The 23,303-nt window shown below is 43.0% G+C and overlaps 1 protein-coding gene across 2 annotated transcripts in view; it reads left to right on the forward strand.

Annotated features, from left to right (window-relative positions):
* Positions 1-21,740, forward strand: part of ABHD2 (abhydrolase domain containing 2, acylglycerol lipase) — a 41,715-nt gene extending 19,975 nt beyond the window's left edge. For both annotated transcript variants that reach the window (XM_054214243.1, XM_054214244.1), the window contains exons 4-11: positions 1,974-2,149; positions 3,610-3,777; positions 6,666-6,849; positions 10,536-10,628; positions 12,320-12,430; positions 13,668-13,737; positions 14,419-14,503; positions 15,525-21,740. In XM_054214243.1, coding sequence (XP_054070218.1) covers positions 1,974-2,149; positions 3,610-3,777; positions 6,666-6,849; positions 10,536-10,628; positions 12,320-12,430; positions 13,668-13,737; positions 14,419-14,503; positions 15,525-15,721 — 1,084 coding nt within the window. In that variant the 3' untranslated portion in view covers positions 15,722-21,740. The remainder of the gene's footprint in view (positions 1-1,973; positions 2,150-3,609; positions 3,778-6,665; positions 6,850-10,535; positions 10,629-12,319; positions 12,431-13,667; positions 13,738-14,418; positions 14,504-15,524) is intronic.
* The last annotated feature ends 1,563 nt before the right edge of the window (positions 21,741-23,303 follow it).

Consider the following 23,303-nt stretch of genomic DNA (forward strand, 5'->3'; position numbering starts at 1 on the left):
AGCCCTGAGCTGCCTAGTTTTCTGTGAACAGGGAAAAAACATGAAAGAACATGATTTCTGCTTCATGTGGTCTCAGGAAATTGAAAGGAATAATTGCAGGAAGCCCAAAAAACCACAACAGGGAGGGAGTCGCTAATATCTCAGGATCTGAGGTGGTGTCAGCAGCTCTCAAGCTTCTTCTGGTTACCTTCCTTTGTGTAGCAGTTTTATAGCTCCTTAATTGGAATCATGTCCCCTGGGACTTCTGTTCTCCTAAACAATAAATCACTTACTTACATCAGCTCTCAACAGGAAAGCGTATCTTTTTCAAGGCATAGGCTTAGCCTGTCCTTTGCAGAGTGGCCAGGTGACTTCCCCACCCAGCACCATGTGGGTAACAGTATGTCTCCTGTTAAACCACTTGCAGCTCTACTTGTACTAAAAAAAAAAAAAAACCCTGATAACTAAGCCTTCAACCCTTTCCAGCTAATAGCTGTCTTTCCCCCATGTCTCTTTTTGAGGGCCAGTAAACCAGGGAAAGGAAGACAATCTGCTCTGCTTCGTCACCTAGCTTTTAATAAACATAATTGGTAGAGTCCCCCTTCTTATGTTGAAAGGGATTTACTATTCAGTGGAGTTTGGCCAACTCTGGTGGGTCCTTTTAAAACACTCTCAGCTTTACTGTACTCTGCTTGAGAGGTAAAATCTCCCTGTACCCAGCTCCTCACTTAACTGGGAAAAGCAGTTCTGTGTCAAATCATCCCAACCAGCAAGTCTTGGGCTTTGTCTTCTAGAACTTTCAGTAAATTCTGTGAATTCTGCCACTGGCTTGTACGGTAAAGAGTTTACACAAGTTCGTGTGGCTCAACCCAGCCAGCTTCAATGTTTCAATTAAATTAGATTTACAACATTTTACAGGTTTTGGCAGTCAGTTTGGTTGGCTAGTGTTAAAGAATTTCACTACTCGGTGGGTACCTCTAGGTTTGCTGTATTAACAACTCAGAGTTGGGCCATCACCTCAGTGAGTGTCAAAGACTGACAAGGAATAATCTCATATATATATACAGTTAAAACAAACATTACATAATTGGTATTTCTGTCCAAGAGGGTCTGGATGTTCCCTTACAGCTTCTCACTTCTCTATTCTTTAGCAATTTCAAAAGTCCGTACAATTCCTCTGCCTCAGGTGATTTTTCATCGTCTCGTTCCAGTTCCCCTTTTGAAGTTGCAGCTCACTGGCACGGTCTCTGGTCACCAGTCTTTTGTCATCTTCAGACAATCTTTACCTGTAGGTTTCTTAGAAACTTAAGACATTCTATTAATTATATGCTTTAGCCTATGCGTATTTTTGAATGCCCAACCTTTTCCAAGTTAATCACTTATTTCCTATCTGTTATTCTGTCTTATGCCTACTATCTACATTCACTGTTCTGTTGATTCAGCCTGACTGGGTTTTAAGCCGGCCATGGTAAGGGCTATACAAAGGACAAATGAGCAGTACGTTGCTTAGGATTGTTCTTACCACCTGCATATTAATAATCAATTCTACAATACGATAGTCTATCTACTCACTGATATATAGTTATTCTGTGTATTAAAAATTAAGCTTGGTCATGGTTAGCTGTCGCGTTGCCTAGGAGTCTACAAGCCTATTTCTTTTACAGCTAGCAACATGCTGTCCCAATCTCACTGAAGCACAAGATCTCCGTGTATTTGGTGGAAAGCATTTGTGTATGTAACGTTTCAATACAGAAGAATATCTGGATTTTGGCTTCTGCTGCTGTCAGTGCTGATTTCTCAGCTTTGAAAGTATATCAGTCTCCCTTCTGTAAGGCTGCAAAGATCAGTGCTGCCAGTTCAGTCATAGCACAAACAATTTTGTATTTATTACTATGTTTGGTAGCAAGGGGGAGATTTGTTATGGGGGTGCTTATCTGCTCTCCAATGCTTGTTAACACAGCAGGGATAAGCAATTAAATTACTGCCTCTTCCAGGTACATTCCACCCCTGATCTGGGGAAAGAGTGGACATATCCAGACTGCCCTTTATGGAAAAATGGGGAGAGTGAGATCACCACATCCGTACGGACTTCGCAAGTACCTCACAATGCCAGATGGAGCAACAGCCACCTTTGATCTCTTTGAGCCGCAGTCTGAGCACTGCATTGGAGGTCAGTCAAACACCTGCTGCCTGCATCTAGCTGCTAACCCTGGTTCTGTGCTCTGGGGGATGGATGAGGACACTGCTACTTGATTTAGCAGAAAGGATAGATGTTCATTCTGTCAAAGGAAGGGAGCTGCTAAGCAATACTAACCAACACATGGAGGCTGGGAGTCCGTCTTGCTGTATACCTATATCTTGGACAGCAGGAGAGACCATACTAGACTAACTCTTTGTGGCAAGGGGTGGGGGACTAAGGAGCAGAAGAAATGTTCCGTAACCTTTGCCTCAAGTAGAGGCTGGCAGAGAGAAGCTTGGTGGTAAGCCTTGTGTTTGGAGTGTCCTTTACCTGTTAAGGCTGTGGGATCATAAAACAGAGGCTAGCAGTATGGGATTATTCATAGCCTGGTGTGTATGGAAAAGAAACCAGACCTTATCTCACCCCTAGGGAGATTTTTTTGGTAGTCTTTACTGACTGTTTAAAGATCTGCATGAAAACAAACTCTATGTGCACACTGTCCAGATATGACAAGAACTCCATGAAAAAGTAGAAAATCATGGTGGTTCTTTACCTTTCAAACTCACTAGTGAGTGTTACTACTAGTGTTACTAGTAGTAACTGCAACACTTAAAACTGAGTTACTGTGGCCTTCAGAAAAAGAGTTCTTAAGTATGGCGATGTTGAGATCCTCATAGTTACTGTTATCTTTATCACCGAAGAGAATCTGAGCAGTGCTTTCCTAATGAGGCAAAAAATTCAGTGGCTAGAGCTGCTAAGTGTCAGAGCTTTGCATGTAAGTGCAAAGTCTGATGGCTAATTTGAAACGCATATGCTAATGCTGAATGTAATTTATTGTGCTTACTTGAATTACAACAATTACTTTCTTTAGCTGATGAAATTATAACCTTGTTAAACTAGTGATCAGTGTCAGCAGATCAAATATCATTAGGTTAGCCATCATCTGCTTTGTGGCTAATGTCAGTCGATCAGAATGTCTGTGCTTAGTAAAGCTTCATTTTGAAGATCTGTGTTACACCCAATTCTGCACAGGAAATGAGGGGGGGGGAAAATAGCATAGCCAGTCTACTTGGTGCATGAACAAGCACCAGAGCTTCTGTATGCTTAGCAGTCACAACAGGCTATCAGAAGGCGGAACGTGTGTAATGTCAAAAACATCCTTCAAAGGGAAGAATTTGCTCTTGGTCTCTAGGCAGTGCCTGTAGAACTGTTTGGGCAGCTTTCCCTGAAGTTAGAAAACTGTTCATCTCCTGTAATGTGAATTACTCTTTCACATCTGTAGCACTATAGCTGCTAGTCTCCTGTCCCGTACTGGATTTTTGGCAGACTGGTAGGATTTTTAGCTTGCTTCTGGTAGATGGTTTCCCACGGATCTGAAATGAAAACCTTCTGAATCTCTTTAATTTGCATGAAGTGACATTTACTTAACTTCCCTCTCTTTCTGTGCACAGAGGATGTCACGATGGTAATCTGCCCTGGGATTGCTAACCACAGTGAAAAGCAGTATATCCGTACTTTTGTTGACTATGCGCAGAAAAATGGGTACAGGTGTGCTGTCCTGAATCACTTAGGAGCCTTACCAAATATTGAGCTCACTTCTCCACGAATGTTCACATACGGTAGGTACTTTATGGCAACCGGAGACTTATTTTCAAGCTTGTGGAACTTCTAGGCCTTGATTAGCCTCCTTCAGCATAACACAGCTGCTGTATCTGAATGAGGATAATTTTGTGCTGTTTCTTAGGAACTAAACTGAACTTACATGTGAGGAAGAGGGGAGGCTAATACTGGGATTCGCTTTTGCTTGTCTCTTCTCCCAGCTCTTACTATATGTATCCTAATCAAGGAGGCAGTTTTGAAAAAAAAAAAGCTCTTGTGGCTACTAAGCCTGCTGAGATGATTTTGGAGATGCTGAAATGTCAGTTTAGTGGAATGTGACGCAAACCTGGCTCTGAAGGATAAACACTATTTCTGAGGCTTTGTAAAATGTAATAAGAGAGGAGTTTGTACCAGCCTATCCAGAACATATATTTCTATCGTAGGAGGGACACATGAGGATTGAAGTCCCTGGATGTAACACAAATGTCAAGGAACAACAACAATTCTACAGTATGACAGTACAGCTACAGAAGCAGTAGCACTTAACTGCTGTGATTTTGGGCTTTCTCCTGGAGTATAGGGACATGTTTCTAAACCTAGAAATTAATTAAAGGATTTGGAACTGTGTTAAGGGTGACTCTAGCTATTCTTAACTGCCCTGCTAGTGAGTAATGTGATCTTGGTAGAATGTGGCCCTCTTGCCTGCGACCTGATCCGCTTGTTCTTGAGTTCTCTTGAGCCCTCATGTCCCTCTTTACTGCAAACATCTGTAGGTACATTATGTCATGAGCAAATTGTGGGTTTAGCAGACTGGTGTTAGGTTTCTTTTTTCTTTTTTAAAGATAAGCAAGATAGTTACTGCTAAGAGTTTTTGGATTAACAGTTTGAATGTTTATCTTGGACAGTTAAATTTCCAAAATATAAATATAGTTATTAAATCTACTCAGTGGAAAACACTTCAGGAATAGCAAGTGCCTCAACTTGTATTGAGGTCCTAGGCTGTTAATGGCTTCAAGCCTACCACGTCTTGGGAACTAAGCTTGGCCTCCTAAGAGAATTTGCTGTGGTTTTTTTTTTTTTATAAAAATCAAGAGTTTTCTTCCATGGAGCTTTGCTTTAGGCCTTAGGGAGTTACTCTGCAGTGCAGCTCTTGAGACATACCTTTCTGAGTCTTTTATAGCCTTGGAAAGGGCAAGGAATGCCTAGCACTTCCTTTGAGTAAGACAGTAAATCACTTGGCAGAGTTGCTTGTTAAATGGAGTGCCAGCAAGACCATAAGCAGACTTTACTCTGTCTCCAACCCAAATATCCTAGTGGCCTTCTAGCCTTTGCTGGAATCCTGACATATTTGTTGAGGAACAAATAGCCTAAATTTGGGACTTGCTGAATCCTCTTATCTTTACATCGAGCTTGACCTATTGCTGTTCTAGTTTAGGATTTCTGAACTAGTTGCCAGCTGCCCTCAAATTATTAAAATCAAACACTCAAGTATTTTGACTGCTGGCTTCTTCCAGAGGAAACTAGAGCAAGGCAGCATTTGTCATCTTGAGGAAAATTGCTCATTAAGAATGTTCACAAGAAAGTGCCCAAGTCCTGCTGAAATGCTCAGCCAGAAGCCTGCTGTATCACTGAAATAAATGCAAACCCTGGTGCTCAGTCTGCTCCAGAACTAGCCAAAACCTGAGCCCAATGCCTAGCAAGGATGCTACAGCTGGGGTGAAGCACAGTGGAGCACTGTTAGGTTGGCACAGGATACAATCCCAGCTCTTAAGATTTATCTTCCTGGACAAGTTCCACAAGATAGAGCTGAGGAATAAATAGCTGGAGTTTTATTTCTGTTTATGTGGTGCCTCCTGTGCGATTTGCAGTCTTAAATCCAATGGGAAAGTTAACAAAGTGCATAGACAGTTGATACCAGTGTACTAATGCCGTAAGTCCTACAGCTGCTTCTCTTCATGTTTCCTTTTCCCAAACTCAATGGCAGGAGAAATAGGTGTAGGTACTCACATGTTGCATGTGTGGAGGCCTTAAAGTCTGTCAAACAATCAGAGAACCCCAGTAATGCCAGAAGCTGGATCCTTCAGAACCTGCAGCCTGTGGGATGCAAGTGAATGCTAGCTGAGAGCAGAACAGATCTGTGTAGAGGCATTTAGTTCTTCAGTGCTTAAAACGGGCTAGCTGCTTCTGCTTAAACCCTTCCCTCTGCTTCCAGAAAGCAGCTGCTTAGTCAGCCTCTGCAACAATCCACGGAGGCTCTGTCCTGACAAGCCAGCTCTGCATCTCCATCACCTCCCTGCGTCAGCATGGATTTAAGGATCCATGGCAGTATTGCTAAAAGCAGAGGAGCAAGTTGCTTTCCGGACATCCCACTTAAGTTCAGAAGTGACAAACTGCCTGGGGAAGGTAATAATGCCTGCCCAGGGAGGTGATTGAGTCACCATCCCTAGAGGTGTTTAAGAAACGTCTAGATGTGGCACTTCAGGGCATGCTCTAGTGGCAGAGATTGTAGGTTGTTTGGTTGGGCTCGATGATCTTAAGGGTCCTTTCCAACCATGAAGATTCTGTGATGTGTGCTGTTCTTAAATAGTAATGTCAAGGCCAGAGTTGTTGGACTCTTCAAGCTGCTTTAGAAAGAACAGTTTGGATTGTCAGATTAGCTGTTGCCATGACTTTTAAGCAAGTTAATTTCATTTTACTTTGGCACTCTGTCAGAATTAGGCATGAGCTAAGGTCCACAGGACTTATAAAACAGATACACGAACACATGTGTGAATCAGAGCTCTTAAAACCTTAAGGTTATTGAAAAGTCAGAAAGGGTAAGAAGCTGAACTTAAAGCATGCAACTGAAGGTTGGAATGGGAATCTAGGTAGGTTAGAAGATGATTCTTGACTTTGTCCTTATTTTTAGGTTGCACTTGGGAATTTGGTGCCATGGTTAATTACATCAAGAAGACCTACCCTCAGACCCAGCTGGTTGTCGTGGGCTTCAGCCTGGGCGGAAACATCGTGTGCAAATACCTGGGAGAGAGTCAGGCCAACCAGGAGCGTGTCCTGTGCTGTGTGAGCGTGTGCCAGGGCTACAGTGCACTAAGGTAGGTCTAGAGACTTCTCCACACTGGTCTCCTCTGGGGGTGCAAGATGGGGCACATCTTTGGCAGGGTGTGTGTGGAAGGGCAAGGTGAAGAGCGTGTTGCATCCCTTGCCTTGAACTGGCCTGACAGACTGCAGCATGCAGGATGCCACCTTCCTGAAGGAGCAGCCAAAGGTTTGTTGATTTGGCAGCACAAATAAGCTTTCTGTCAACAATGCAAATAAGTTTTCTGTACCTGGCCAGGTACATGCTGGCAGCGTCTAGTCTGTGTGTGTGAGCTGCCCTAACTCTGTCTCATTACTACAGCATCCTAAGAGGAGGCATCACCTGTGCAATCCTGGTATAATTAACCAGGCAGGCTGGGCAGCATGACAGACTACTGAGATGATGCCAGGTTTTCAAGCAATAGGTTACGCTTTCTCCTCACTCTGAGAAGTATCCCTTGGTTCATAATAGCTTTTCTGGCTTCAGTGTGCAGTTTCATCTGGCAGCTGTTACCTGAGGAGACTGGAAAAAGACACAGCTCATACACTGTCAGTCCATGCTCCCCGCTTAGTGTGTGTCACTGAAACAGTGCTGTGGGCTGGTTAGGAGATGGAGAGGCACTTGCAACCACTCTATGCAATTTGCAAGGTGGGAAGGAGAAGGCTTAGCCCTAAAGTCTGTCTAAAATGTTAACCTGTGGTTTCCCCACCTGGAAGTCAAGGCTGTGGCACTTCACACGAGCTGTAACAGCTCCACCTAGTGCTAACACTTGCGTTTACCGATGGAGGATCTGGGTGCAGCACTACAGGTTGAAAACTGATGGCTCAACTAATGTGCTGTAACTTCCCATGTATGCACAGTTAATGAAGATTAAAACAGTGCAAGTGGCTAAGCCACTGCTTTCAGTTTTTACTGTCTGGACATATGGACAAGTACTAAGGTGTAGCTGACTTTACAGTATCTTAACTGCACTTTTGAGCCCTGAGAGCCTTTGAAAGGCAAAAGGGGCTGTTGAGACTAAGGTATTTGGGTCAAGATCCTTTGAGCAGATAAAAGTGGTGAAGCTATGGCAGCCCTGTGAGGGGCTTGCTATGTAATTTGGCCTCCCAGTCTGATCAAGGTAGCTGGAACTCTTCATGCTGATGATGCCCTGCCTGTATAGGGACCAGGTTAATATTAGGCAATCTGAAGATACCTTTTATGAGTTAAGCTCTTACAGGTGAAAGTAAGAAACTTTTCTGGAAGCATTAAGATATGACTAAAAGCTTGATATGCATGTCAATAATATTCCAGCATATCAAATACCTTTTGAGGTCAGATACGCCTACTGCTAAAAGTGTGTATAATCTACTGCTACGTCCTGTTGAGTTCACACCTTTAAAATTGAAACAGAATTGGAACAGGTTCTTCTGTTCCTTTTTAAGTAAAATGTGCTTAGTTGTCTTGGGGTTCTGGTGTGGAGCACAAGGCATCCTTTTGAAGCCAGCTCCTCAATTGCAACCATCAGATGGGGTTTGCAAGGATCACATCTGGCTGCTGTCCACTTGGTTCATCTTCTGCAATTATGCAATATTGTATTTCTGGTCTCCAAAACGATGTTGTGAGTAATGCTGTTCCCTAAGCTGATTTCTGTAGGAGTATGTCATGATGTGCTGGTAGAATAGCAGGGCAAGGACAACCTGTTTAACAATACTCCACTTGGATATTTGTGTGGAAAAATAACAGCTGCTTGTCTGAGTTTAATGCAGGTCTTCAGTGGGTTGTGTGGATTACTGAGCTCTTGACTCCACCTGCTGGGTGAACATCTAGCAAATCTCCAGTCTCAAAACATCTGCTATGTATTACTAGGCAATGAGCAGGATGGCTTTTCACATCTTGTGTCTCCCTACCTAATATCTACTTCTGCTGTAAATGCTAATTAGCTGAAGAGCTAGGGGAAAGCAACACCAATAAATATCTACTAAGCAAGAGACAGGATAGGGAGGGCCTTGCGGCCTGGTTACAGTAGTGGGGGGGAGAAGGTACAAAGCACCTCCAGGTGGAATGGTTAAGCCTTAGCCTTCCTGGGCTTGGTCTGGTAGGCTAAAATAACTAGCCTCATCCCTCTGGGCTATGTGAAAGTGGATTACCCTGGTAGACATGACCAGTTAGTTTACAAATCCACTTTCTTTTTGTGTTAGCTTGTACAGCCTTTATCCTCCAAATAACTTTAGGAAGTAAAGGAAAACTGCTGGTGAGCAAGGTGAACCAGGGATCTGAAATATGAAAGACTTTCCAGAGCATTAAGCATGAGTCCCATACCTGGGCATAATAAAGTAACATCAATAGTAGGATCTACTAGAAGAACGTGAGACTCTTAGTTTAATGAATTAACACAGACTCTGGGGAATGTGTTCCCTGAGGCTAAATAGGGACATGGCTCCTTATTCTTTAATCTCTGCCTGCACAGGCCTGATTCTGCTTCTTGATCTCGTGGAATGCATCTTCACCATAGCTACAGGCTGTGGGGAGAGACCTCGGCTTTGAAACCTGTGCAGTCCTCAAAATACTGGAAGCTGCCTTCTTTTTTTTTTTTTTTCAGTGCTTGCAGGTCTTCATATTAGGAGTACTACTGTACACCACAGGAACTGCAGGGAAATGTAGTAGCTTTAACTTCAAATGTTTTGTAGTAACTTAATAGGTTTGCTTGGAAAATCTTTTGTGAAGACAGAAGCGTGCATCTTCCTGTCTTCCTTCATTCCTCTGCTCTGGCATAGACATGGTAGGTATGGTCTGGATAGACAAAAAATACAGAAGTTTTTTTAAAAAAAATTCCATATTCCAGCTTGGCTTACTACAAGAAAACATAGCTTGCTTTTGCTCTGGCAGGGGACTTGCAGGCTGTGGCTTGGGAGGTCATGCTAAATATGCTGTAGTTCTTATGGTATGTTAATGTTTAAACGGTAGGAGTACTTCAGTAGCTGTCACTGCTCCCTGCATTCTTGTGTTGCTCGGTAAATGATAGTGTGTTTCCTCAGTAACAGCAAATCCTGCTAAGAGTAAAGCTGTAACCTGCTCATGACCCTGCATAGCAAAGGAGTGCTGGTATCTGGCAGAGCTCACAGAAATCTGGATGACTTTTAATTCTGTTTTAACAACAGATAAGCTGTGAAGTGCTATTCTGCTTGGAGAATAGGTAAAGACTTCAACTCAGATGCCACTTGCAGCTGCAGCTAATATTTATTCCTGCAGTTCCTGCCAATGAAGCTAAAAAAATAATAGTGTCTGTACCTATTGCAAACATCTGCACAAATTATTCCTCTGCAGAGCTCTATACACAAGCAGACAACGTTTTGTTCAGCAACAGGTTTTATTTCTTTCCTTGGTAGTCCCATTAGGTAAATTACATTCAATTTACACAAAGGGAGACTAAAATCCTCTTGTCGGTGTTGCAGATCCTGATTGATGGCACTTAAATGCTCTGATCAAAACTGCTAATTGCATTCTGCAAAATAAGACTGCAGATCTGTTTTCTGATACTACCAAACTTCATCAAAGTGGAAGTAATTTCCTGGAAAAGGTTAAGCTGTGTCAGGGAAGGCTTGGATACTTGTTTACATAGCCTCCAGGCTGCCATGAGGTGTTACAATGTATTAATCTGGTCTTTCAAGATCTCCATTAATAGCTTTAATTGTTCTGCACTGTTTGGCTTTTTTTTTTCAGGGCACAGGAAACCTTCATGCAGTGGGATCAATGTAGAAGATTTTATAACTTCCTCATGGCAGACAACATGAAAAAGATCATCCTTTCTCACAGGTACTGCAGTACATCACTTAAACTCATAGTATTGATTGGTCAATTGTAATATTGGATTTGTCTTCTCAGTCCTTTAAAATAGGATTCCTGAAAGATTATGCACCAGTTCCTTGCTCAGTGGTCTTTAGATGAACCGATAGAGAAGGGGAGCCCATGTCAATCTCATTCATATGCTGTAAAATATACAAATAAGTCTTGGTCATCTTTTTAGAAGAAAGCAGGCTTTGTCTCTTTGCCTTCTGAGGAAACTTGTGTAATGAATAAACAAGATGTGCATAGGAAAACATTGCAATTAGACTTCAAAGTGGAGTATTCTGCATCTGTTTCACTTCTAGCCAAAGAATTCCCTATTCAAGGAGCCTCTTGTTCTGCCGCCTACCTGAGGTAGGACTAATCTTCAAGATCTGCTGTATGGGGCTGCTTTTATCAAATAAGCAAATAGTCAATCTGTAGCTCTGGCTTCTGGCTGTTCCTCTAGAATAGAGCATGTAGCTAGCAAAATACTTAGTGTTACTCTTCCTGGAGTGCAGGTGTACTTGTAGGATCCCTGTGCTTCGGTTCTGATCAGTGGCTCTCATATAACAAAGGAATGTGTGTGTTAAACAGGTGACACGCTCAATATTGTTGTTTTCTCCACCAAAAGGTTCTCTGGGTACTTCTTTCTAGGGCAGTAAATGTGTAAGTACCTCATCTGTGTATATTTGAAGTTGCCTGACTCAAGGGAAAAGGAGGGGAATATCTAAGACCTGTTCCAATTAAGAGCATGTGTCACTTGCAGACTTCTGGTTCATTGTTTATATTCCTGTGCAGTATGGAACACTTGTAGAAGGAATTAGGGCAGCTGACATGTAGGATGATCCACATAATTCATTCCAGATTGACAAATATTTAGACAACTTGACCAAATTTAACGTGAAGTTAGGCAAGCCCCAATTAAAAGGTACTTACATTCATAACCCAGAAAAAGCCAGTGCTGGCTTGAAGGCAAGTCTGTTAAACATTTTTTCCATAATCACTTGTGCTCTAAGGCAAGTCCCCCAAATCAAACCTAGCCTCCCTCCTACTCTGCCCTGCAGCTGCCTCTGAAAGGGAATAAAAATCCCTTTCCAACTTGTGGCTTTTGTTCTGTTTGTTCTGGTAAAGAAACACATCCTCTCCTGAGGGCAACAACTAATTATGACAAGTGTCCATAGTAAATAGCTTTCTGCTAAGGTAATGCCCCAAGTAATTTCTGCTGTGTGAGCTAACCTAATATCTGTGTTGGGGAGACTGTAGGACCAGATGGTGAAGGAGATGCTATGCCCCAGACTGCTAGTGGTCTCACCCAAGCCACCCATGGGTTTGGCCTGAAGCCAAAGGACCCTCCCTCTAACATGCAGCCTCTGTTCCAAATACCATTAGTGCTGTCTCGTCTGGGAAGATTCTTTTTAGAGGCCCCTCACGCAGTTTTTCTGTATAACAGGAAAACTTGTTTTTTTCTGTGAAGAGGCTAATAGGGTTTCTGTTATGCCTTGCTGCAACAGGAGGTGGACAGATAAGTTGTGCTTGTTCCCAAGAAAGCCTTGTATATACATAGCCCACTTCTAGTTTTATCTTGTCAGACTTGGTAAACTCAGTTGTCCTTGAACAGGTTGTGGCTTTGCTGCCCTTTTTGTCTTATTTGGATGTTTTTCTCAATGTTACTTTTTCAGGCAAGTTCTTTTTGGAGATAACATGAAGAAGCCACAAAGCTTGTCAGATGCTGACCTGAGCAAACTCTATACAGCAACATCCCTTATGCAGATTGATGATAACGTTATGAGGTATGATCTCTGATCCTCTGGAGAACTCTGAAAGTACTTTCTCTTTCAAGTGTTGCTCTTGCATGCTCCTTCCTGCGGCTCTAGGAATCTGCTGAAATACAGTGCTGACAGCCTCAAATTCTTCCTTGCCTTCACATTAAATAAAACTTAATAGAAAAAAAAAAACTTACTATTTATAGTCACAGCTTCTGTAAAATCATCCAGGAGGCATTTATTTATCAGTAACATCTGAACCTTCAGCCTTCAATAAGGTAGGAAGAGGCCAGTTCTAGCAAAAAACAGTATGGAATGTGGAAAGCAACTCGGAACTGCTTGTGAATATCCTTAGCCCTGCTTGAATTTTGAAGAAGAAAAACAAACAAACATTCTCCCCAAAAAATACTCCTGTCTTCCCAATAAATATTAGGGTTAGCTGTGATAATACAACCTTTTTAACTTAATAACTTAATAACACCTGAATTAAGCTCTCTGCTTTATTTAGCAGTAGCCTGTTACTGCCTGTGTCCTTGAAAACAACATAGCACTCTCTTCAGTGGCAGTGTTCATATCGTGGCATGTTCAGTATCAGGCATTGACACCTTTCCAAAATGAAGCTGTAAACTGTGGGCTATACAGCTATAACACTTCTGGCAGACTGGGAGTATTGTTGGCTGCTTCTTAAAAAGCCATTCCTAGGGAAATCTCCCTCCTTGTCCATCGTCCCTGAAGCCTTCCTAGTTTGGGCCAACAGCTATGTTGTCTCTTATATCAACAAAAAAAAAAGGGCACTTGAGTGTAGGCTTGGTGAATTCTTGGTATGGGATGGAGTGCTGAGGATTTGGCGAAGAACTGGAACCACAGTGAATTCTGGGTGGCTGGCAGACAGGCTCTGTCCGGTATGTTTGAGGTTCATAAACTGTTGTGGGTTTGTATTTGAAAAGGCTTTCAGGTAAATACGAACAAAATCATAACTCTTTCTTTCTTCCATATGTACAATTACTTCAGTGAAGGGGGATACTTTAAAAGAAATGCTCTGAAGGCTGCTGGACTTCAGCTTGTGTGTTTAACTTGCTGACAATGTTTGCTTAGGCACAGAAAGCATAAAGGGATGTGCTGCCAAAGGTGAGTTTTGCAGAGCCACTGGGTAGGAAAAAAGCATCGTCTGTGAAAACTGAGGCATCGTTCCTATCTCTGCTTGAAAGTAAGTCATATGAGTACTAGAAGCAGATGATTGCAATGACAGTCTTCTCTATTTCAGGAAATTCCATGGCTACAGTTCCCTGAAGGAATACTATGAAGAAGAAAGCTGCCTGCATTACTTGCACAGGGTAAGCTCTTGCTCTAGGCTCTTAAGAGCTTATAACTCTGACAGGTAGTAGCACCCAAGTGTTACAGATATCATATAGATTTTCAGCATTCAGCTGAACTGTTCTGAATGTATGAGGACAAGGTGGAAAATGGGTGGTGGAATAGACCCTGCAGTTTCAAGGAAGAAAGGCTTAATAGATAGTATGGATGAGAATCAGGATGCTATCTGTCAGGCAGATGCTTAGCAGACCAAAGTTTTTCAAAAGTAGAACTGGAAGATTAATTTCTCCTTGATCTACTGAGCCAGAGGATGGAGACGTTCCAAGGGAGTTTCCTGGACTTTAACCAAGGTGTCCATAACAGCTGGCACTAGCTGTCTCATGTGCAAAGCAATGCAGAGCAAGAAAGGGTGTAACTATTTGAATTCTGAGAATGGGGAAGATCTGTGACTCAGTCTGTATTTGCTCTGATGCATCTCTGCCCCTGTCATACAATTGAGTAAAAAAAAAAAAAAGTGCTGCGGAGTAATTAATTGGTGAAAAGCCCCCAGTCTTAATTTTTTACTCTTTCTGCTTTTCTGATGCTTCTCTAGGTACAGGGCAACTTTGAAATAAGATGTCTTAATTGAGTTAAGCTAACATGCTTTTACAGTTGGTAGACTGGTGTGGTTTTTTTCTTTCCTGACATATTTCTTCATGCAGATCTATGTTCCTCTTCTGTTGGTTAATGCTGCTGATGACCCTCTTGTGCATGAGAGTCTTCTATCAATTCCAAGAGCTCTTTCAGGTATGTTGAAACAGTCTCCTCCAGCTGTGCATATTCGTGTACCTGCAGCCTCCATATCATATCATGATCCATGACTTAGGAAGCAAGTCAAGCTGCTTTTTTACACCTGTAATCCTGTGGGAGGTGTAATAAGCCTCTTTAAATCACCAGTTGCTAGAAGTAACAAGGCTAACCTTGAGCAGGAAGAACTTGAGTCCTTTCAGGCACCTTCTGCTGTTTTGGCTTATGTTGATAGCCAGCAGGTTACACTCAGGTTACATTCTTGAATAGAAAAATGCTTCCTCCTGTCTTCATTCCTCGCTGGGATTTAGTAGAAAAGTGGGCTATTATAGTGATAGTCTTGATCCAGTACAGATGAACAGCCCCCTTTGCTGATGACAGCGGGACACGTGCATGGCTGTGTTACTTGGTACTGGACTAGGAAAGGTGTTCTGCAAGCTGTCTATCTTCAACCAAGGCAAACAAAAAAGGCAAATTACCTTTAGAGCTCAGAAGAGGGAGCTGGCTGCTGCTTTGTCACACAGATACTGGGTGCACAGGGAGGGAAGCAGGGTTCATTCTTTTCCTGGTTGAGAGCTGTGAGCAGAGAATTTATCCACAGCTGTTTCCAGACAGAAGGAAGCACAGGGATTTTCTCGCTATACATGGAACAAGGTGGCTGATGTACTGTCAGAGCTCATGCAGCTCGATATGATGCTAACAGTCCTAGTTCCAGTGTATGTGAGTTAAAGATGCTTGTTCATTAAAGAATGAGCATTATTATGGCAATACAGATATTGCTGTAAGGGCTCATAAGGGCCCAGCAGCATTTTTTGGGCAACCACCTTGTACTAACTGGGATTGGTTCCTCCAGACTGTCTTGTTCTGTGCTTTAGACTTCAAAGTAGCTGTGGCCTTTGTCAGTGCATTTCTGCTTCCTGTGTATGATTGCTCCTTTGGCTCAGATGTTATGCTGAGGGTAGAGTTGATTATCACCAAGATGTTAAGCTCCTGGAATTTTCTGCCTCCTTTTCTTTTACAGAGAAAAGGGAAAATGTCATGCATGTGCTGCCCCTTCATGGAGGTCACCTGGGATTTTTTGAGGGGTCTGTACTATTCCCGGAACCTCTTACCTGGATGGATAAGCTTGTGGTACAGTATGCCAATGCCATCTGCCAGTGGGAGAAGACAAAGTCTCACTGCTCGGATACAGAGCAGCCTGTATCTGGCCAGGAGTAATTGACCCAAAGACTCTGGATCGCTTCAATATATCTCCCCCTTTGGGAACATCTTGTTCTCTCACCTGCTGCTTCAGGTTTCCATTCTCCTTGACATCCTATGGCTGGTGTTTGATCGCAATATTTTCTTCCGAAGTTGGAATTAAAGGAGAGGTTAATATCTGGTCAGAGCATCTTTGCGTATATAGCCGCTTGGGTCTGTAACTTACTACTCTGCTTGAAGAATTAGGTTGCTGACTGTGACTTGTTACAAGGTTATTGAGCTAAAGACTGGTTGCTTTAGTAAAGCAGGTCAAAAACTTGATCTGCAGCTCTTGTTTAGATGTAGATGACAGGGTGACTATGATTCTGTTCTCCTCTGTCCCGCTGCTGCAAAAACCCTGTACCAAGCCACAAGCCAGTGAGTGGTTCAGTCTTGTAAGCCACTAAAATGTGGCTTGGAAAGACAGATGCTTGACTGTAAGTGGAGTTCCAGCCTTGCACCATCTCAAGGGAAGCCTTTTAGTTCCTAGGAATGCACTTACACAAGCAAATTAGTTGAAAAACACTTAACTTTTCCATGCTTCAGCTATCTGTGGATTGGGGTGTCTTTGTGCTGAGACTTTTGAGTACAGCTGCAGGCTGGCGATATCAGTTAATGTTTCTATGTAAACATGTTCTCGCACCAAGACCAGATCAGTCACTTTCTTGGCATCTTTGCCTCTTTTTAATTGTAGTCATCTTTTCAGTACTGGATTTTTTTGTTTGACCCAGGGCTTTTTAAAGCTGGCTCTGGCTTCCGGACAGAAACCAGTGATTAAGGATCTACAGGATCTTTGTGAGCTCAATCTGTTTCTAAGAATATTTAATAGCAAATTATGTACTCTGTTAGGGATTAATTTGTTGGCGCAGGGGGGAGGTATCTATTTAGACTTACTCCCCTTATGTCAGGGTAAATCATACCAAAATTCTTCCCCTTAGCTTTCAAGGCATCAGATGGTTTTCAGACGGATGACTTGCCTTACAGTTGGTGGGGACCTGTATGCCTCTAGCCCTGTGCAACTGAAATGATATCTTTGCATGGCTAACTACTTCCATATCTATGTAAACACTGTAGGCTTACTGGCTCCAGTAAGACACTGAGCTCTTCCTCGCTTGAAGTCCTTTTCCACACCCAGACATTCTCTTCTAGTTTTAACGTGTGAAGTGCGAAAGCTTTTTTGCAGGAAAGATGCATACTCACTTGTGGTTTTCCCTCGAGTGGTTGTTATGGTCTGTGCCAAGATGGTTATTGAAGACTCTAGTCTATCCCCTGGAAGGAGAGCTGTCCCATGACAATCTGGAGACTGAAACTTTGTGGTCAGAATCTTTTTTTACTGCTTGTTCTGTCAATATTGTAGTCTCATTAATCCATCCTTCAGACTTCTCTATCACAGTGTCAGTGAAGTTCTTTTCCTGTCACACTTCCCACATCAATTAGCACTTTATTGCTTCAGCCTTGGTCTGTGTTCCAGGCACTTCAGTTTATAGCTTAAGGATGAAACAAGCTGCAAGACTTCAGCCTGGTAATATAGGGGAACAAGCCTTCTGGACTGCCCTGTCCGTGAACTTCAGTAGGTTGGAGAGATGGGTTTTTGTTTTAATAAAGCAATAATTAACTATTGTAGCAAAGGTGCGTTATCATATCAGGAAATTCCTTTCATTTGCCTTAGGCCAGACACCTTGGCCTGTTACAATGAACTGTGGATATGTGCACATTCTCCTCGTTAGTAAATCCAGGTTTCCTTTTTTCTTCAAAGTAAAGATGTTACCAAGTAAAGCTATAGCAAGACTTGGCTATGCTTGTGGCTGTTCCTTAAGAACTATTTTAGGGCATCAGTTAGCAAGGGTATTCTTAGTTGATGGAGATCTTGTCTCTGTTATCCTCGTATTCATACTGCATCTGTATATCGCTAAAATCTGTCATAAAAGACACTTCAGATTTTTGCTTAAGTAGCTGTTCATGTAATATTCATTGGATATGACTTAAATATTTTCTCACTTCAACAGAAGTGGAGTGTAAACAACACTTGTACACATCAAATAGATACGGTATAAATTTAGGTGTGTGTGGGATATGGTTTTTATCTCCAGTGAGTTACAACTTTAAAAGCGTTTCAACTTTCATAGTATACTACAGCTTAGCTTACACAGGTCCATGGCTGTCTGCCTTGAGGAAACAAAACTGCCCTTCCCGTGCTTCATGGGTCCTTCCTCAGTCCAGCTTTACTGTGCTGAGTATCAGCTTCAGACAGCTCTAGAGGAACAGAAGTTGTCCTTGGTACCAATACCACTGTTGAGGTGAAGGGCCCGTCATATGACCCAACATGTGGATACCTATGAAAGAAAGGTCAGTGCGCATCTGACCTCCTTTGAGAGCAAAATATCTGCCTTCCTCAACTTGAAAGCCTTATCAAAAGCAGGGATGTTCTGCCCAGTTCCAAAAGTGACTGAAGCTCTGCATTCCTCCCCAGGACCCCAGACTGGCAGAAAGCTAAGAAGTGACTGGGTACTGTCTGGAAAGGTTAATGTTGAGGCAAAGCAAGTTTGAAAAAACTGATTTTACTACAGTAGATGTCCAGTCAATCAAAGTCCCAATTTTAAGCCAGTCTCCTAGAATGAGGTGAGCGACTGGGCAATTCTCAAAGCAGCAAGAGCTGTAGCTTTGTCTAATCAAATTTCTTTTCTTTAAAGTTGGAGGGTCTTTTTGAGGGATACTCCTTCCTGCCCTGCAACCCAGGCCTTTGTACTTCAGAATTACCAGTGCTGTGGACTTTCTGAAACTCTTAACTACAGAAGTAATATGGGTCTCTGTCTTGTTCCTTTGACCTGTTTTTGCACTTGCATCTGCAGCTGTTCCAACCACTTGTGACTTGACCAACTAATTCTAGTCTCTTGGAGGAAGAAGAGCTTTTGTCATGGCTTGTTTCTGGAGCCTGAGGTTCAGCTTACTAAGCTTGTTATAGGTGGAAGCAGTGGGAAAAGGAACTATTCTCTTCCTCATGCCCAGCAACTTGATGCTGCTTTCAAAGCAAGACTTGTGGTGTCAGACTTGCAGCAGTAGCCTAAAGATATCTTAGGAAAGTGGGAGAGGAGAAAGCTTAAGCTGCTGATACCTAGTGTCAGTACCCCGAGATGCATGGGACTTTGTCCAATCCTAATCTGAAATACTCTTCTCCCAAAATAAGGCAATACTAGTCTTGTGATGTGGGCGGGTGGTCTTTATTTGCCCAGTGAACTCAATCTTAAATGCAATCTGAATTTTTTTTTGAGTCTTAGAGGTGAAGTCATCTTTTTCATGTCTTGTCAAGACACACGAGGCTGCTGAAGTATGCACTTGTAGATTATTACAGTAGTCTGATAGTGCAGCTCAAGATTACAGCACAGTGACTCTGTCGTGTCCTCTCTTTAGTTTCAAACTGGGATTAGAAAAACCATTAGCAGAGCTCTTCCACAGGTAGTCTCATGTGGTATACATAGACACATCTTTCTCCTCATTGGATGTAAGTAGCACTTTGTCATAAACCCCAAGGACTCTCTCAATTGGATAGAAAGTTGCAGAACTATTACTCTTTGACGGTTAGGCTGGTCCAACCATCGCCTTTGTCAGTGTCTGGAGAGATCTGAAGATTGTGGGTGAGCACTGGGACTTGCTCTTAGTGAACATGAGGAACTTAGATCAGATCTGCCAGCGTTTTTAACGGTCCCTGGATTAGCTTCTAAATTGAAGGTGTTTTCAGATGGGTCTGGCAGTGTTGTAGTTGCACTGTAAAGACAGACACTTGAACTTCCCTGCAGTCTCTTTCCTGAGCATTTTTCTGCAGTTCCTGTTCATGAAGATATAGGTTACAAAGATGGGGCATTAAGCAAAGATGTTGGGAACTATTAGCTCCAGTACTGAATTTGGCTGAGCTGTGTGTCATCTGTCCTGGGTCTGTCACAAGTTCCTAGACCACAGCCCTTTGACACGTGGTGCCTTGCCCTCTTTCTCCTCCTCCTTTGACATCAGCATATCTAGAGACTTCAGTAACAGATCTGTCAGAGCTTTTGGGGCTCTTTTAGTAAGTGAATTTCACTTTTAGTAAGTGAATTTTCAGACACTAGGTAGTGAGGCAGCTCTGGCGATGTACAATGTACAAGCGTGCGCTGACTTAAAGGAACTTTGTGGGCAGCCTACAACTAGCTAGCCTTTTTCAAGGCTTAAAATAACAATATATATATAAGCAGTGGATGATTTTCAGCTCTCTGCTCCTCTAGCAGTAGGGATTGAGTCATAGGAGGGTTTGCTTTGCTTAATAGGTGACTTGTCACCTTACAATCCCAAAGTTCTTGTGTCTATTAACTCTCCAGCAGCAGAGCTGGAGGTAGGTTGCTTAAGTGACTACATCTCAAAATAAAGAGCAGAGAGTAACAACTTCAGGATTTAATTGCCAAACAGTTTAGTCACCTGGATTGATTCCAAGTTTTTTTTCTAGAAATACTATGCCTGTCCAAAGCTTATAGAAATTCTTCACAGCCTTTTTCTAAGAGACCAGAAAAGGCTCTTGCCTTGTGCTGCATGTATAAGTAACTCGTTGTGAAGAGTATCTTGTTTCTGGCTTGAGTCATGCTCCATGTGTCCTTACTCCTTAGATGAGTCTGTTGGTTGGGTATGTCCCAGAGCCACAGTGATTCAAAGCAGTGTCTCCTTCATGGCTTCTAGGTGAAAAGCAAATGGCCCTTCTTGGTGTGAGGACTTTCTGAGTTTTCACCAAGGTTAGAATGCCTCAGAGCAACACCAGCCCATGGGAGGGGTGCCTTGTAACTGTACCCCTTTTGTCGCTGGGAGTATGTGTTATGTTGACCTGGACTTTCTCAGCTGTTGGGGGAGGCAAAGCAATTGCCAGCTTTCCATGCTATTGTAGAAGGGTTTCTAATGTTATCCTGAACATCTGTATTCTTGGTTTTGCTGGTTAACCAGTGGACACAAACACTGCAATCCAGGGCAGCATTTATCAGGTTGGCTCTGCTGGTATTGAACAGCTTTTTTTCCAAATCTATCTGATAACTCTCCAAAAGCTCCAACCCTGCATCATTTGTTGGTTAAAGACTTTCTTTCCATCTCACCCAATGGCCTTGCCTAACCAGGTTAGTTTCAATGCCAGTAAGGTGCCAGATCCCACAAGGTGTCTCTACAGAAAGCCTTTTTGCTTCTGTCTGAATGACAAGCTTGCATTGTCTATCTGTGGTCATGCAAGAGCTTTGATTAGATACAGAACTCTTTTTCTAGGATCTCCACTATAGCTCTACTGGGATGCTGACCCTTCTCATGGCTCCTGACAACTGGGAAGTCTTGGGGGGAGGGTGGGGAAAGCCAAACAAAACCCACTCTTATTTGATAAAACTAAACCCTACTGCTTAGCCCAAGTCAGCAGCTTTCCAAAGGAGCATGTTTCTCATTGTGTTGCTTGACCGTAATTCCCAGTGACAGATCGCTAGGCACTCTTCTTAAGAAAGCATAACCTCTTTCTCTGAAAATCCCAAGATGAAGATGTCTGTGGAGATCTCGGGAAGAATAGACCTGTGCCCTTCTTGTTTTGCCCATGCAGCTGTGTTAGAACAGGCTGAGTGACTTCTGATGTTCTTGGTGAGCAGTTTGCCAATTTGAAAATATTTTCATAGTAAAATTATATTCTGGAACCATCTCTAAATGCTGCCCTGAAAAAGCTTGTATACTGAGACATCCTCCTTGCTGCCATGTTCTGAGTCAGATTCTCTGGAGCTGACAGCTGCAGGGGAGATGATTTGCAACTAGCAATGCAATTTTTCTATATCTGCTGATGTTTACCTTTAAAATTATATATAAATATATATAAAACAGTGTCTTTGAATTTTTTCTTTAATTTTTGTTCTTCTGTGTGGTGTAAAATGGAAGTCATTGCAAAACAAAATGTAATTTTGTTATCTTTGATTCAGTGGGATTTCTTTATTTAAAAATAAAGGACTTATTGAAGTCAGTGCTACATGTAGTGACTGTGTGTGATATTATTGGGTGATGAAGTCCAGCTGTCACTCTTGACAGGCAAAGCAACCATGCTTCTTACTTGCTTCCTCTGCAGTGGGGAGGGGATCATCTGATGTGGGAACGTATTGGGCCAACAAGGTAATACTGATTAAAATGCAACTGGATACCTGAACACGTTCTCTCAGTTATGAGAATTGGATTACCTAAAGGAGGAACACGATGAATCCTTTAGCCCCAGCCCTTACATGTGAATTAGTATTAGATGTTGGTTTCTGTTCACTAGGGCTGTCTGAAACAAGACTGCCTTGGGGAAGGGCTGTCCTTCTATCCCTGTGGAATACACCAAGGCAGGAGTTGGCTTGTTATCCCTTGCTTCCAGACAGGACAACTTCTGTCAGAACTCCTTCTTTATGAACTCTGGTGTTGCCTCTACGTTTTGATCCACTAGTTGGCTATCCTAATGGTGAATGCGAGGGCCGTAATTGTTCTAGGAAACATGAATGAACCTCTCCTTTGAGGGAGAAACCTCAAGCTTGCACTCTTTCCGCACTTCTGGCAGGGGGAGGACAAAAGGAGTGACAGTGTTGGGGGCTGTCTTCACCTTTCACTTGTTGCACCCCATCTCTTGAAGACCGGGCTCTGCTGCCCATGAAAGCTGAAGTGAGTGTCAAGTAGATAAATGGGAACACTGCACGGGGGCTGTATGTAACAACACGTGCATGGTGTGCCAGCCCCTGCCACCACTGTCATCTCCAACTGGAGCCTTCCCCTGCCTCTGTTGTGTTATAGAGAGCAGAACAAGGACTGAGCTGCTACAGAAGGCCTCTAGGGAGAAGTCAGTCTTAACAATTCCTGCTGTATATATGAGCCATCTAACAATTGCCCTGGCTCTGGGATCTGCTGGGACAGGGCTTGGTGGCTAAGTGTGGGGTGTCAAGCAGGCTCCTGAGCAAAGGAGCATGTGGCTTTCCTGGCAGTTGACAGAAGCTGGCAGCTCAGCTTTCCCTGGGGCCCAACTTGGGGAGGTAGCTGGCGTGGGGGCAGGGGGTAACTTTATCTTCTCCCTCTGTCTTTGCAGCATGTGACACAAGCACTAGGGGTGCTCAAGCCTTTCATAGTTTCTTTTTGTCTTCTGGCCAAGCGAGGTCCTTGATGTTATGGTGAAGAACAGAGATGGCATCAGCTTAAAAAGCTGAATGCCTGCCCTGAAAATACTGAAGAAGGGCTATCTTTTTCCAGTGGATGAGAGCACATTGTGACAGTCCTGTGTCAGCCCCCAGGTTCACCTAGGATCACTAGGTCGCTGGCCCGAGGAATCCTCCAGAGCCAGACCTACAGCTGTGCCAGGACCAAGAGCCAAAGCAGGGCTTAGCTGTGGCCTGTCCTGCAGCATGCAGAAGGACTCTTCTCTGGGATGACAGCTTTTTGGCTCATGCATTTCTGCAGAAATCATCTTCTGTTATTTTTCCCTACTTGGGAGTGAGTGGATTTCCTAATCTTTCAGCTGCTGGCAGAAGAAGCACACAACAGCATCTCCGGCCAGGACACTGACATCTTTGAG

This window comes from Rissa tridactyla, chromosome 9 (assembly GCF_028500815.1).
Source record: "Rissa tridactyla isolate bRisTri1 chromosome 9, bRisTri1.patW.cur.20221130, whole genome shotgun sequence".
Lineage (NCBI taxonomy): Eukaryota > Metazoa > Chordata > Aves > Charadriiformes > Laridae > Rissa > Rissa tridactyla.